Source organism: Trichechus manatus, unplaced genomic scaffold (assembly GCF_000243295.1).
Source record: "Trichechus manatus latirostris isolate Lorelei unplaced genomic scaffold, TriManLat1.0 scaffold00043, whole genome shotgun sequence".
In the NCBI taxonomy this organism is placed as follows: Eukaryota; Metazoa; Chordata; class Mammalia; order Sirenia; family Trichechidae; genus Trichechus; species Trichechus manatus.
This window is the reverse complement of record NW_004443979.1, coordinates 4,164,973-4,179,816: the sequence shown is the minus strand read 5'-3', so window position 1 is coordinate 4,179,816 and position 14,844 is coordinate 4,164,973. Positions and strand designations below refer to the sequence as shown.

Below are 14,844 nucleotides of genomic sequence, written 5' to 3'. Positions count from 1 at the left end.
CTCCAGAGGCGTTCCTGGGTAGTGGGACCCTCTCTACACTGCTGAAGTCATTGTCAGGATTTTAGTTTCTGCCTACAAACGTGCCTACTCCAGCAGCCTACTGAGGCAACTTGAGAAAACTTACCTTGGCAATACGGAAACCTCCATTTTCAGAATCATTTCCCCAAATAAATATTCCACTTTCTTAATATAAAGATTCTACTGTGTTATATGTGACCTTAAAATTCCTAATTCTTTTTTCTCTGGAACTCTGCTTTTGGTCAGACTCACCAAGATTCTAGCTATAAGCCCTTCAGCTGTAAGTTTTCTCCTAGCTACCTTATAAACTAGTATTAGCTAATACAGTGACCTTCTTAAATGCCCACATATCTTTTTAGTATCTGCTAAAAAAAAATCCTCCCTGCCTTCCTCCCTGCCTCCCTCCCTGCCTTCCTTCCTTCTTTCCTTTCTTTCTTTCTTCCTTGGAGTCGAGCACTTAACTGTTTGTACCCCCAGTAACTGGTTTTATAACATATGAATACATAAATACAATAAAAAATATACAATTCATCTTACTGTGTGTAATTTCTGTCTGCCTGAAGTCTTTGGCTAGCTGGAGGAATGGAGGCAGACTGTTCTCCAATGTTGTGCAGATTACACGTCTCAGAATCTAAAAAAATAGGGCCAGCTTCATGGGATGTGATTGTGCAGTCACACAGGGCCCTGTCCTTGGAAGAGCCCCAGGCTTGGTTTAATGCTCTAATGCTGCTGTCTTGAAATGTCAAATGATATTTGAACAAGGGGCCCCACATTTTCATTTTGCACTGGGCCCTGCAAATTATGTAGCTGGTTCTTGCTAAAAAGAATCTCAAAGTCTTAAGGGTTGACCTCTCTGATGTCATGCAGGACCCGAGTGTTTATACTATGATGAGTTCGACAGCAGGAGAGCTCTGAGGGCCACAGGAATCAGAACTCTCAGTCAATGTACACTGCGGCCAATCAGTAGAGATCTTGGACCAATGAAACATAAGCTTCTACTCAATAAATGAGACATCCAAATACAGTGAAACTTGGTTAACAACCGTGGTTTGTGAAGCAAGCAATGCCAACAGATGGTTAATGTGGAACAGACCTTGCATTCAGCTGTTACTTGAGGTAAGTCCTGGTCTATACTATAACACAGGGGAGAGCTGGGCAAAGACAAGTATAACCAACTTTACTGAAGAGTTTGGTGATAGCCATATCTGAAATGTTTTTATGATTTAAAAAGGTCCTTTAATAGTTTTCTACTAAGCAAAATTAAGAATTGAATCACCATAAGAAAATGCCTGCATGTGAAAATGTTTCCCCAACTGGTGTTTTCCAGGATTGCATTGGCCTACAAGCAAGCAATTTGATGGTGGGGTGAAATCCTGTGATGTTATAACTAAAAAGATGCTCAGTTTTAAAGCATATCATGTGCTACTTTTATCTTGTTGAAGAAGTTGAAGGGATGCTGGCATTTGTAAGCTACCATATAAAAAAATTATCATTATTATTATTATTTTACATCAAAAGCACATGATCTTTGTCTGCCTTGAGAATTCCGCTCTTTTAATATGGGATCAAACTGACAATAGCAACTGGAAAGATTAGACAGGAAACTTAGCGGGCAGTGAGTTTATGTTAATGCGGGAGGAACAACTCAGAAAAGGAGGGTGAGAATGGTTGCATAACTTGAAGAATGTAATCAATGTCATTGAACTGTCCATGTAGAAACTGTTGAATTGGTATATGTTTTGCTGTGTATAATCTCAACAACAACAAAATAAAACAAACTCCATTGATCAACAATTTCTTCTTCCTCAGACTGGCAGATAGTACAATGACACCTGGTAATATTGTGTTCATAAGATTGTAGGGAAATAAACACACTCTATTAAAAAAAAAAAGAAAAAAAGCAAATGATCCTAAAAAAGTTGATTTACTACCTACCCTAATTAACCTAAGTGAATTTAAAAATTCATATCTATGTAAAATTTAAATGCTAAGTTGACATTTTTCCCTATGAGCTAAAATTTTATTTGGGCTATTAAAATTTCAATTTTTATGAGAAAGTTATACTTACAAGATAAAAATGAAGTAATAACACACTTTTAGAAATTCCTACTAGTGACAAGCAGAAAGCATTCAGGTGTAATGGCACATTCTTCAAGGGGATAAATTTTGGCATCAGACTTGGGTTCAGATCTCTGCTTTGCTATTTACTATGTGACCTTGGCTAATTTACTTGATCTTTCCAGACCTCAGTTTCCAGATTCGAAATAGGGACAACACTCAATGCATAAGACTGATATGAGGATCAAATTAGATAATAGGTAATTAGATAAGTGTTCAGCAGTGACTCCACATCTATAGCTACTATCATTGATGGGATTTTTCTACAGGATTTTAACCTATTAAATAGTTACCTGATTGACAGGGACAATGTTTTTGACATTGTAGTAGAAGCCAAAATAAACCATGTTGAAAACCCCATGGCGTCCCAAAGTTGCTGTAAATCCTTTGTTGAGGCCCTGGAGTCCCAAGCCTTCTTTCTTAATGATGTGTCTTGCATAGCCCATAGTGGATGGTTGCTGCAGAAGAGATAAGCAAAGGCAGAAACATCATCTTTGGGACATGAAGTAGAGTAAATTACCGTCTTAGCTTTCCTTCCAGCCAAAATTATTAGGGACCTCTTTCCAAACATGAATAATCATGCCTAGATCTGTGCTTTTAAAAATTAGAAAACCCAAAACTTAAACAAAATTACATGCATAACAACAGGCTTTACAGGGAAGATAGTTGGCAAAGAAATAAAAAATAATCTTTGGTGGAATTAGTGAAACCAATGTCATGTAATAACTATCATCACCTTCATCATGTAAATGACTGTATCCAATTCTGTATTATCCACACTATTGGAGGGGAGTGGCCATATAGATAAATTGGTAATCCATAACTGGGCATAATCCAGAAGGTATTTATATGTGGCTCCTGAATCCTTTACGTGATTTTCTAATACAGCATATTTACTTTTGTAGTTATGTTTTTCTAAAGTTAATGTTACAGTTAGTCTTGATTCCATTGCCTCAATAATTTAAACGGGTGGTAGGTTAGATATCTGCCATGAGTACACTTTCTCAAGAAAGTGGGCATTCACTGTGTGCATCACTTGCTCTGATAAATTATCAATCAATGGTGTTGGGAGTACTGGATTACCTTTAATTTACTCCTTTCCAGTCCTCTGATTGATTACCCAAGGCTGAAAAGCCTAGACTGTTGGAATCCAGTCTGTTGCTACTTTTGGAACTTGTTAAAGAGCTCCCTTCAGTTTGCCCTGAGGTTTACAATTCATTACAATACAACAATTCACGTGGGTTTTTTAAAAAAAGATTGAATGATTGTTTCCTTTCTGGAGGAACTGCACAAAGGATACCTCGCCTTCTCATATTTTGACTGAATAGTAAATAGGGGGAAACGCTCAGTATTTTAATTCTTTTGCCCATGAGGCAAGCACTGACATGATGTCTGTTTGATATTTCATCTGGAGCAGTTGTTGGAGGGTCCTGACAGACTGATGCGCTTTTCCTATTAGCTGATGTGCAATTCAGGCTACTTCAGCAGAACAGAATAGAACAAATCCAATCAAGGCTTTCATCCAGCTTGTATTTATAGCTGTCTAATTGATATGATACATTTAAATGAGCTTGTTTATATAGTAAATCCTATAGTTTTTGCTGATAAATGTTTTTAAAACCAACTAGCTACAATTCTGCATTCAAGTTCATCTTTTCATTTAAGAGGATTAATTATATTAAATTACATTAACCTTAAGGAAATCCCCTTTTGTAACATGAAAAAACCCATGTGAGAAGTTATCTTAAACAATAAAAGACATTTCTCTTAGGAAAAACAAAGTTCTCAGAGGGATAAAGTTTACTCTCTGTTCTGCAAAATGGGAGTTTTTTGTTTCTGTTTTTGGTTTGTGTTCAGGCACAATGTCTGTCAACCCAAATTATTTATTTTGATTTTCAAAACAGACTCAAGGACAAGTTGAGCAGAAGCTCATTTCTGCTGGAAAGACCCCAAGAGTGCTGAGCAAACCATCTGGGCACCTCTAGCTCTCTTTGTTTGAGGAAGGCAGCCTGGGGACAGAGGAAACAAAGGAAAAGCCTTCCTGGGGATCAGAGGAATAGGGCAGAAGTGAGGCCACCCATCCCAGGCTGACCAACACCAGTGCTCCCTGTAACCAACCTAAGCATGCTCTCCATTCTCATTCTCAGGACCCCAAGGCGGGAGGGACAGAGAACTCAGAGGCAATCTCAGTTCTAGAGCAACAGAGGAACTTATAGCTTTGAATGAAAGTCTAGCTTAACATGGCTTTCCCCTAAAAAAACCAAACCAAAACACAAAACCGGGCCTAAAGGTGCTCCTATTGTTTAAAAGTCCTAGTATGCTAAATCATGGAGACAAGGATGATTGAGCTAAGTATTAATTAATTGATTAATTAATTAATGATCATCTTATCATCATTATCTTGAAAAGAGAGGACTTCTACTAGATCTTGCCTTGGGGGCTGGGTGGGTACAAAGAACTACAACACATAGAGTTTGAACTCGAGTGCTTTGTCATCTAGCTGTCTATAATTAAGTAAATCAGAGAGTAGCATAAAAGTTAGAAACAGGGGCTCGGACTTAGACAGCCCCAGGTTTGAGTCTCAGCTCTACTACTTTCTAGCTTGGGCGGGTATTTTATCCTTTCTGATTTATCTTCACTTCCCTCATCTGTAAAACAAGGATAATAATAGAATCTTCCTTATAGGCCTGTTGTGAAGGTTAAATTAGTTGAACTCAGCCCAAGCTAAGTTCACCATAAATTAGTTGCTAATTGTGATGGCAATTTTGCTGATAATAATAAAATAAATAACAAAAATAATAGTAGTTGTAATAATAAAATATCAAATAATTTTTTTTGTTGTTGTTAGTTGAAGGCAGTGGCAAGCAAAAGGTGGAGGCTGATTTGAGGGAGAGGAAGGACATGCAAAACTAGTCCCTTCCTCCTATTCTATCTGGTTGCTCTTTCTTTTTTCCAGAGTCCTGGACTCCTGTGCTGAGGTCTACTAGAAATGCAACCAGAAGGCAAAATAACAGGTCTACTTCCCTTCAGGCCCAACCAGACCCAATCCCAGGGCTAGAGCTTTCCTTTGACACCCCAGAAGCTTTCCTTTTAGGAGCAGTAGAGGATACCACAAATTGGCCTTCTGCTTCTCCCTCAAAGTTAGCATCCTAAGTAAGAAACCTCCTCTTGGCACGTCTCTGGACTATAGAAGCAGGTCTGCATGAGAGCAAAGGTTGGGAATGGAAGAGCTGACAAACTGGGCCTCCACCTCTACATGGCTTTACAGCCTGGAGAGAACTTTCATATATGTTACTAGGCACCTGAAACATAATAAGTGCTCATAAATGCAATCCATTATCATAGATGTTCAGTACTTCACATATACCATCTTATTTAATCCTCTCAACCCACCACTCATCTGTCAGTTTGTTGTACTGGGGTGGCTTGTGTGTTGCTGTGAAGCTGGAAGCTATGCCACCGGTATTTCAAATACCAGCAGGTCACCCATGGTGGACAGGTTTCAGAGGAGCTTCCAGACTACGACAGCCTAGGAAGGAGGACCTAGCATTGGGTCTACTTCTGAAAAAACTGGCCAGTGAAAACCTTATGCATCAGAATTGTCTGATACAGTGCTAGAAGATGAGTCCCTCAGGTTGGAAGGCACTCAAAATATGACTGGGGAAGAGCTGCCTTCTTAAAGCAGAGTCGACCTAAATGACGTGGATGGAGTCAAGCTTCCGAGATTTTCATTTGCTGATGTGGTATGACTCAAAAGGAGAAGAAACAGCTGCCAACATCCATTAATGATCAGAATGTGGAATGTACGAAGTATGAATCTAGGAAAATTGGAAGTCACCAAAAATAAAATGGAATGTATAAGGATCAATATCCTAGGCATTAGTGAGCTGAAATGGACTGTTATTGGTCATTTTGAATAGGACAGTCATATGGTCTACTATGTTGGGAATGACAAAAATAAAGAGGAATGGCGTCTCCTTCATCATCAAAAAGAACATTTAAAGATATATCCTAAAGTACAATGCTGTCAGTGATAGGATAATATCCATATGCCTACAAGGAAGACCAGTTAATAGGACTATTATTCAAATTTACGCACCAACCACTAATGCCAAAGATGAAGAAATTGAAGATTTTTACCAGCTTCTGCAGTCTGAAAATAATCAAACATGCAATCAAGATGCACTGATAATTACTGGTGATTGGAATGTGAAAGTTGGAAACAAAGAAGAAATTGACAGCCTTGGTGATAGATACTAAGCAGGAGACTGCATTTCAGAATTTTGCAAGACCAATGAATTATTCATTACAAATACATTTTTTCAACAACATAAACAGAGATTATACACGTGGACCTCACCGGATGGAATACACAGGAATCAAATCAACTACATCTGTGGGAAGAGATGATGGAGAAGCTCACTGTCATCAGTCAGAAAAAGGCCAGGGGCTGACTGCAGAACAGACCATCAATTGCTCATTTGCAAGTTCAAGTTGAAGCTGAAGAAAATTAAAACAAGTTTACTAGAGCCAAAGTGCGACTTTGAGTATATTGCACCTGAATTTAGAGACCATCTCAAGAATAGATTTGTGCCTTGAACGCTAATAACCGTAGACCAGATGAGTTGTGGGATGACATCAAAGATATCATACATAAAGAAAGCCAAAGGTCATTAAAAGACAGGAAAGAAAGAAAAGACCAAAATGGATGTCAGAAGAGCCTCTGAAACTTGCACTTGAACATAGAGTGGCTAAAGCAAACAGAAGAAATGATCAAGCAAAATATCTGAACAAAATATTTCAAAGGGTGATTTGAGAAGACAAAGTAAAGTATTATAATGAAATATGCAAAGACCTGGAGTTAGAAAACCGAAAGGGAAGCACACGCTTGGCATTTCTCAAGCTGAAAGAACTGAAGAAAAGATTCAAGCCTCAAGTTGCTATACAGAAGGATTTTATGGGCAAAATACTGAACGACTCAGGAAGCATCAAAAGAAGATGGAAGGAAAACACAGAGTCACTGTACCAAAAAGAATTGGTTGATTTCAACCATTCCAGGGAGTAGCATATGAGCAATAACCAATGGTACTGAAAGAAGAAGTTCAAGCTGCACTGAAGGCACTGGTGAAAAACAAGACTCCAGAAATTAAAGGAATACCAACTGAGATGTTTCAACAAACGGATGCAGCACTGGAGGTGCTCACTTGTCTATGCCAAGAAATTTGGAAGACAGCTTTCTGGCCAACTGTCTGGAACAGATCCATATTTGTGCCCATTTCAAAGAAAGGTGATCCAACAGAATGCAGAAATTACCAAACAATATCATTAATATCACATGCAAGTAAAATTTTGCTGAAGATAATTCAAAAACAGTTACAGCAGTACATCGACAGGGAACTGCCAGAAATTCAAACAGGATTCAGAAGTGGACGTGAAAATAGAGATGTTATTGCTGATGTCAGATAGATACTGGCTGAAAGCAGAGAATAACGGAAAGATGTTTACTTGTGTTTTATTGACTATGTTAAGGCATTTGACTGTGTGGATTATAACAAATTATGGATAACATTAGGAAGGATGGGAATTCCAGAACACTTAACTGTGCTCATGCAGAACCTGTGCACAGACCATGAGGCAGTTGTTCGAACAAAACAAGGGTTTTAAAATCAGAAACGGTGTGTGTCAGAGTTGTATCCTTTCACCATACTTATTTAATCTGTATGCTGAGCAAATAATCTGAGAAGGTGGACTATATGAAGAAGAACGTGGCATCAGGATTGGAGGAAGATTCATTAACAACCTGCGATTATGCAGATGACACAACCTTGTTTACTGAAAGTGAAGAGGACTTGAAGCACTTACCGATGAAGATCGAAGACTACAGCCTTCAGTATGATTACACCTCAACATCAAGAAAACAAAAATCCTCACAACTGGACCACTAAACAACATCATGATAAATGGAGAAAAGATTGAAGTTGTCAAGGGTTTCATTTTACTTGGATCCACCATCAAGGCCCATGGAGGCAGCAGTCAAGAAATCAAACGATGCATTGCATTGGGCAAATCTGTTGCAAAAGACTTCTTTAAAGTGTTAAAAAGCAAAGATGTCACCCTGAGGATGAAGGTGTGCCTGACCCAAGCCATGGTATTTTCAATTGCCTCATATGCATGCAAAAACTGGACAATGCCACGCAGAAGAATTGATGCCCCTCGTGGATTGAATTTTGTCCCCCAAAAATGTCTGTCAGCTTGACTGGGTCATGATTCCCAGTATTGTATGATTGTGTAATCTGATGTGATTTCCTTATGTGTTGTAAACTCTATCACTATGATGACATCTATAAGATTAGATAGTGTCTTAATCCAATCTCTTTTGAGACATAAAAGAAAGAAGCAAGCAGAGACACATGGGAACCTCATACCACCAAGAAAGTAGTGCCGGGAGCAGAGCGCATCCTTTGGACCTGAGGTTCCTGCGCTGAGATGCTCCCAGACCAAGGGAAGACTGATGCATCACAAGGACTTTCTCCAGAGCCGACAGAGAGAGAAAGCCTTCTGTAGCTGATGCCCTGAATTTGGACCTGTAGCCTACTGGACTTTGAGAGAATAAACTTCTCTTTGTAAAGCCATCCGTTTGTGGTATTTCTTTTAGAGCAGTACTAGATGACTAAGGCAATGCCTTTGAATTATGATGTTGGCAAAGAATATCGAATATGCCATGCGCTGCTGGGAGAACGAACAAATCTGTCTTGGAAGCAGTACAGCCAGAATGCTCCTTAGAATCAAAGATGGCAGGAGTTCGTCTCATGTACTTTGGATGTGTTATCAGGAGGGACCCGTCCCTGGAGAAGGACATCATGCTTGGTAAAGTAGAGGGTCAGTGAAAAAGGAAGACCCTCAGTGTGATCGATTGACACAGTGGCTGCAACAGTGAGTTCAAATATAGCAATGATTGTGAGGATGGTGCAGAACCGGGCAGTGTTTCGTTCTGTTGTACATAGGGTCGCTATGAGCCGGAACCAACTTGTCAGCACCTAACAACAACACAACAATAATCCTCTCAACATGCGTGTGAGATAGGAAATATTATTCTCATTTGACAGATGTGGAAACTAAAGGTCAGAGGTTAAGTTACTTGTCCAATATCAGAGTAAGTGGTAGGTCCATAGCTCAAACCAAGACCCCCTGACTCTAAGTCCATGCTTTTATACACTGTTCATTTCTGTCGTCTTAAAGTAATTTATCTGATTGTTTCTCTCTGCAGCCCTGGAAGGTGGGCAGCAGGTGTAATCTCCTTATTTTGCAGGTGAGAAAACTGAAAATTTTAACATGACATTCCCAAGGGAAAAAGCCTGGTAAATGGCTTAGCCAGAATTCTGTATCTAATCCAGTGTCTTTTCCACATTGATTCTTGTTATACAGTCAGTAAGATTTTCGGAGTTTGATAATCCAACTAATATACTTAACAGATACACAATAGCACAAATGTATTTTTCTGGCAACTTGGGGCTTTGAGAGGGAATTGAATATTCAAAGAAAAAACTTTGAACTCTAATTCCTATAAAAAGTATGATAGTGTGTTTTTTGCTTCATTCAGGGACATTGTATCACATTTGTAAACAAATATTTAATTAGAAAGGCAAAACAAGACTTCCACTAGGATGCTTAAATAGGAAAATATAGACTCATTTTGACTAGATCTCTGTAAACACAGGGAATTTTACTAAACTTATTTGATTACTGGGCTTCCATTTCAAAACAAAATGGTGACTGATTAGCATCATCAGCCAAATGATTCCAGTACTATCTAACCCAGAAGGTCTGTGGTGGGGGAGATTGCAGTTCAGTTTCCCTCTAATATTTAGATTCACTCCAATTTTCATATTTAGTTACCAATTGCAGGCCAAATTGCAGTCTAACTTTCCCAGGTGTTCCTTTCATTTACTGCACCAGAGCTGTAAGCAGGGAAGAATAAGCGCATTGGGACATAGTTAATATGGCACTGCCTTCCATATCAGTTTACAGAAATCTTCAGTTCACTAGTACCTGCCAGAAGTATTTCCATTTGAAGTAACTCAAAGTCTTCTTTAATTTTGATTTCAGTTATTGCCAACTCCTAATTTTGGGAACTCCATGTTCTTTCATGTATTCATATATTAAAAAAAAACCCTGAGTGCCTACTAGTTGCCATGCACTATGCTAGATACCCATCTCACTTAACCTCTAGCCTTAGTTTCAACATCTGTCAAATGGGGATAATAGTTCATATCTCACATGCTTGTTGAGAGGATTAACTAAGATGATATACATAAAGCACTGAACATCTATGATAATGGGTCATATTTACGAGCACTTGCTATGTTTCAGGTACCTAGACGGCTTGCACACTATTTTGTTCATACACTAGACACAAACATTTTTGTTTAGATTTTAATTTGGAGAGACATCCTGATAATTTCTATACACGCCCATGATAATATTCCATGGTAATAGGAAATGAGGAATAAACAAGGAATCAAATTTCTGTTTAAAAAGTCCAAAAGTGGTTTAATTAAAAGAGAAGATCCTTTGCCTAAACAATGATCTCAGGTACCACCCTGGGGTACTGATTCCTAACTCTGAGAGCCCAGTATTACCAAGAAATCACCAAGATGACTTATGGCAGCCTGAGCTATTTTTTCTTGAGTTCTTCTATCCAAATACTGACAATACTTGGCTCTGATTAGCTTGTGAGATCACAGACAGAAGTGTTGGGCAGCTGGCATTGTTCCCTGGGTAAACAGCTATCAGAGTACGGCCAACAGGTACAGGCCTTTGGCCATGTCAGTGGATTTCCTCAATCTCTAAGGTCAGAGAGAAGCCATAGGCACACCATGTCAAAAGAAAGCATGCTCCACATGTGTTCCTTTACTTGCTTCCTATGGCAAGGTGAATTCTGTTGTGTTTTAGAGTCAATGGAATAAGGGTGTTGTACTGGATTTCATCACATGGCTGCAAAGCAAACCAGATGAGACCTTTACACAATAGAGTGAGTGTCCATACCTAGGGCTTCGGAAAAGTACGGCTTTGTTATAAAAGAAGAGACCCAGTTGCTACATTTAGTTAGGAAAATAGCCTTGCTCTTCAGGAGACAGAAGATCACCTATGTTTTTCATTACTCAAATGAGGTCTTGAAGCATTTTCATAAATTTGAAAAAAAAATAGGAGAAAAACTTTCCTTTTATTTGAGAAGAAAATGTGAGTAAAAGGAGAGGAATCAGGTTCAGCCGTCCCCATTTTATTGTAGCTTAGATCTTTCATTAAATCATCATTACAGTTTATTTTAATAGGGCATGGTGGTGGACCAAAGAAAATATCCCAAATGTAATTATAGTCAACCTAGAGTTTAAGTTTGACGAACGGGTCTATTTTTTAAACAATCTGTGAGTGGAGAATAATTTACTGTAAACAAACTCTCCCAGATGCTGAGCCACAAGGCTACATCAACATCAAGTTACCATCCAGCCATCATCCCTGGAGGGGCACAGGGCCCACCAGGTGAGGAGAAGCTGAAACTGCTCCTTATCCCTGCATAGTTGGCAGAGCAGGAAGAAAGATGATTGTGCTGGTGACCACAGGAGATACAGCACAGAGGAGACTAGAAACAACGAAGGAGCCTTTGCTTCTTCATTGGTTCCAGAAACTCTTTTGATTTTCGTTTGAGCTTCTTAATTCTCCAGGTTTCTTTATCACAGTGAAAGCAGTGTGGTTGAATAGAGCCCTTTTGATGCTCAGCTCCTTAGAACTACTAACTTTATTGGGTTTTAGTTTCCTTATCTGTAAAATGGGGATAAACCCCGAACCTTACAGGGATAATAGAAGGATTTGAAAAATCAAACATGTGTGAGCATAGGGGAAAGTGGAAGGATTCACAGCGGCTATCAGTGCAATGTGATTGGAGGGACACCTTGGCAGAAATCCTCAATTACTTTTTCTTTACCTAGTTCTGTATTACTTTGTGACACAAACATATATTACTTTCGTAATTTAAAAATATTTAAAAAATTTAAAAGATCAAATAAAGGAAAAAAAACATTTAATGCTTCTTGCATGGTGTCTGGTGTATAGTAGATGTTCCATAACTGGTAGCTATTATCATTACTTTGAAGTCTTTATTCTGAAAGCAAAAATCTAGGGTTTCTGGCACAGCTGAATGGAATACTGAAGTATATTTTCTTTAAATGATAATAGAGAGGCAACTTGGCTGCTGTCTTAGGTATTGTTGAAAGATAACTATAGGAATGGATTAATATACATAATTCACTTTTCTGCCCACAAGAATCATAGACTGGAAAGAAATAATTTATGTACTGAACAGTTGCCAGGCAGTATTTCATATAGTAATGCAGGAAAAATCTGAACTTAATTACATCATCATGAATGCTGACATGCCGTTGAATCTGGCTTCTCATACTATCTGTAAACAGAGCCACACGCTCACTCTATAGAACTTAGTTTCTACTCTTTCTCTTTTTTGAAGGAGACGGTCACAAAATACAGCCCTTCTATCCACTTTATGTTGACTCTCCATAATATAATTAAGTTTAGTTAAACACTTCCTGATTGTCTATGGACCAAATAATCACTAAGCTTTGTAATATCATATATTATCTAGTTGGTATCGATTACATTATTAAGCTCTCAGGATGAAGTGTGTAGAACTATATGTAGAGGTGTTACCCAAAATCAGAACGAAACCCTGAACTAATTGAAAAAAATCTCTATCTTTAAAGATTCTACCATCAAGAACACATTTGCTATCTGTTCATTGATCCTTAAAATTATAACCACAGAGTAAGCAGGCAGAAGACTAATTATTCCTTTCTTGGGGCTGAACATCGTTAAAGAGAAATAGAGGTAAAACAGAATTTTGCAATTTCCTAAAGTTTTAGTTTCATGTTTGGGGGTGAGAATGATTATGTTCATATGTAACGGAGACAAAAATGACAGAGTAGAAGGAAAACCTGTGCCCTAGCCACACATCAGAGGCAAATCCTATAGACCTCAAGGGAAGAAAAACATAACCCTTTAACCAAATAATAACTTTGAAGTAGATTTCAAAGTGGAGAGGAAAACTGGGAAACAATTCATACAAGATTTTGCTCCTAGGGAGAAATTCACATTTTCCAGGCTAGCAGGGAACGTGCCAGCCAAACACTACTTGGCTTAGCACAACTGATAGGGACTTCTAGTTCTTATAAATATATAAATAAAGAACTATGTACCTTGTTAGAAGGGAGAATGTTTCTATAAGGTCAACAAGCTAGAACTCACATTTTTTGGCAAGACTGAATGTGTAAACCATATCCTATAGAGATATATCCTTATCTATATAATGGGGATAAAACCACCAACCTTACAGGGATAGTGGAAGGATTTGAAAAATCAAATGTGTGTGAGCATAGTCCAAAGCCAAAGAGACTACAAACCAGAACAACACTGCTGGGATTTAGTTTGAAGGATGGGGGGAAATCTAGGCCTATTCCTATTTTATCTGAACATGTTTTCACACCCACTGAACCAAACCAGAGCATGACGAAGCTGTGATTACTTTGCTCCCCACAGAAGGTCAAGCATATTTAAATTAGAGACCGGTTTCCTTTATCCATTGTGAATTTTAAGATGCTGGCCAAGATTCTGGTATTGGAATCAGAGGAAGTGTAGCAGGGATTATGGCCTTTGACTGATATGGAGGTAATTTAAAAAGTGGAGGCGAGACAAATACACCTATTGAAATAATTTATACAGTGGTTGGAAGGATTTGGGGGAGGTATCAGGAACCAAATAACCACAATTTCCTTTAAATTTTTAGAATAGTTCATGGCTGAACTGTGTGGGAAGGCGTATTTTGTGGGTAACATATTTGTGACTGTCTACAGAATCAGCCCTAGACCACAGAGTAGAGAACCTGGGCAGCTGGAACCAGCAGATACCTGCCAATATTGCACTTGGGGCTCCAAAACTGTAGTTCCTATCACTCAGTTACCAAGAACCATAACAGAAGCTGCTTCTGCTCTCAATCAGTACTGCTCTTGGTTCCTGATAAGAGGGGCCCCAGCCCTGGACCCCATGTTTCAAACGGACCTGTTCTGGTCCTCTGCCAGCCATGTCCACCCCACAAGGCCAAGGAGACATCCGTTCAGATCACACAGCTTCCTTCTAGATCATACTCTGTGTACCCAGGACTGGGACATCCCCTGTCAAATGGCCTTCAGCTCACTTACAATAGGACTTGTATAGGCCTTTTTCCTTGAGATGCAGACCATATAATGATCACAGCAATAACACCTGATTGCAGGGGTGTGTGTGCGTGTGTGTGTGTAGGGGGGCAGGTGGAGGGAGCTTGGACAACAACTCTGTAATTTAAGTAATAGAACCATTTAGTAGATAAAAAAAAACCTGAGCCTTGTTGTTGTTAGGTGCTGTTGAGTTACTTCTGACTCATAGTGACCCTATGTACAACAGAACAAAGCTCTGCCCAGTCTTGTGCCAAACTCACAATCATTATGCTTGAGCCCATTGTTGCAGCCACAGTGTCAATCCATCTCACTGAGGGTCTTCCTCTTTTTTTGCTGACCCTCTACTTACCAAGCATGATGTCCTTCTCCAGGGACTGGTCCCTCCTGATAACATGTCCAAAGTATGTGAGACAAAGTCTCACCATCC

The 14,844-nt window shown here is 39.0% G+C and overlaps 1 protein-coding gene across 1 annotated transcript in view; it reads right to left on the bottom strand.

Annotated features, from left to right (window-relative positions):
* SLC25A21 (solute carrier family 25 member 21) overlaps nt 1-14,844 on the bottom strand; it is a 384,144-nt gene that overhangs the window by 37,695 nt on the left and 331,605 nt on the right. Inside the window, exon 8 of the mRNA XM_023731445.1 lies at nt 2,430-2,594. Coding sequence (XP_023587213.1) covers nt 2,430-2,594 — 165 coding nt within the window. The remainder of the gene's footprint in view (nt 1-2,429; nt 2,595-14,844) is intronic.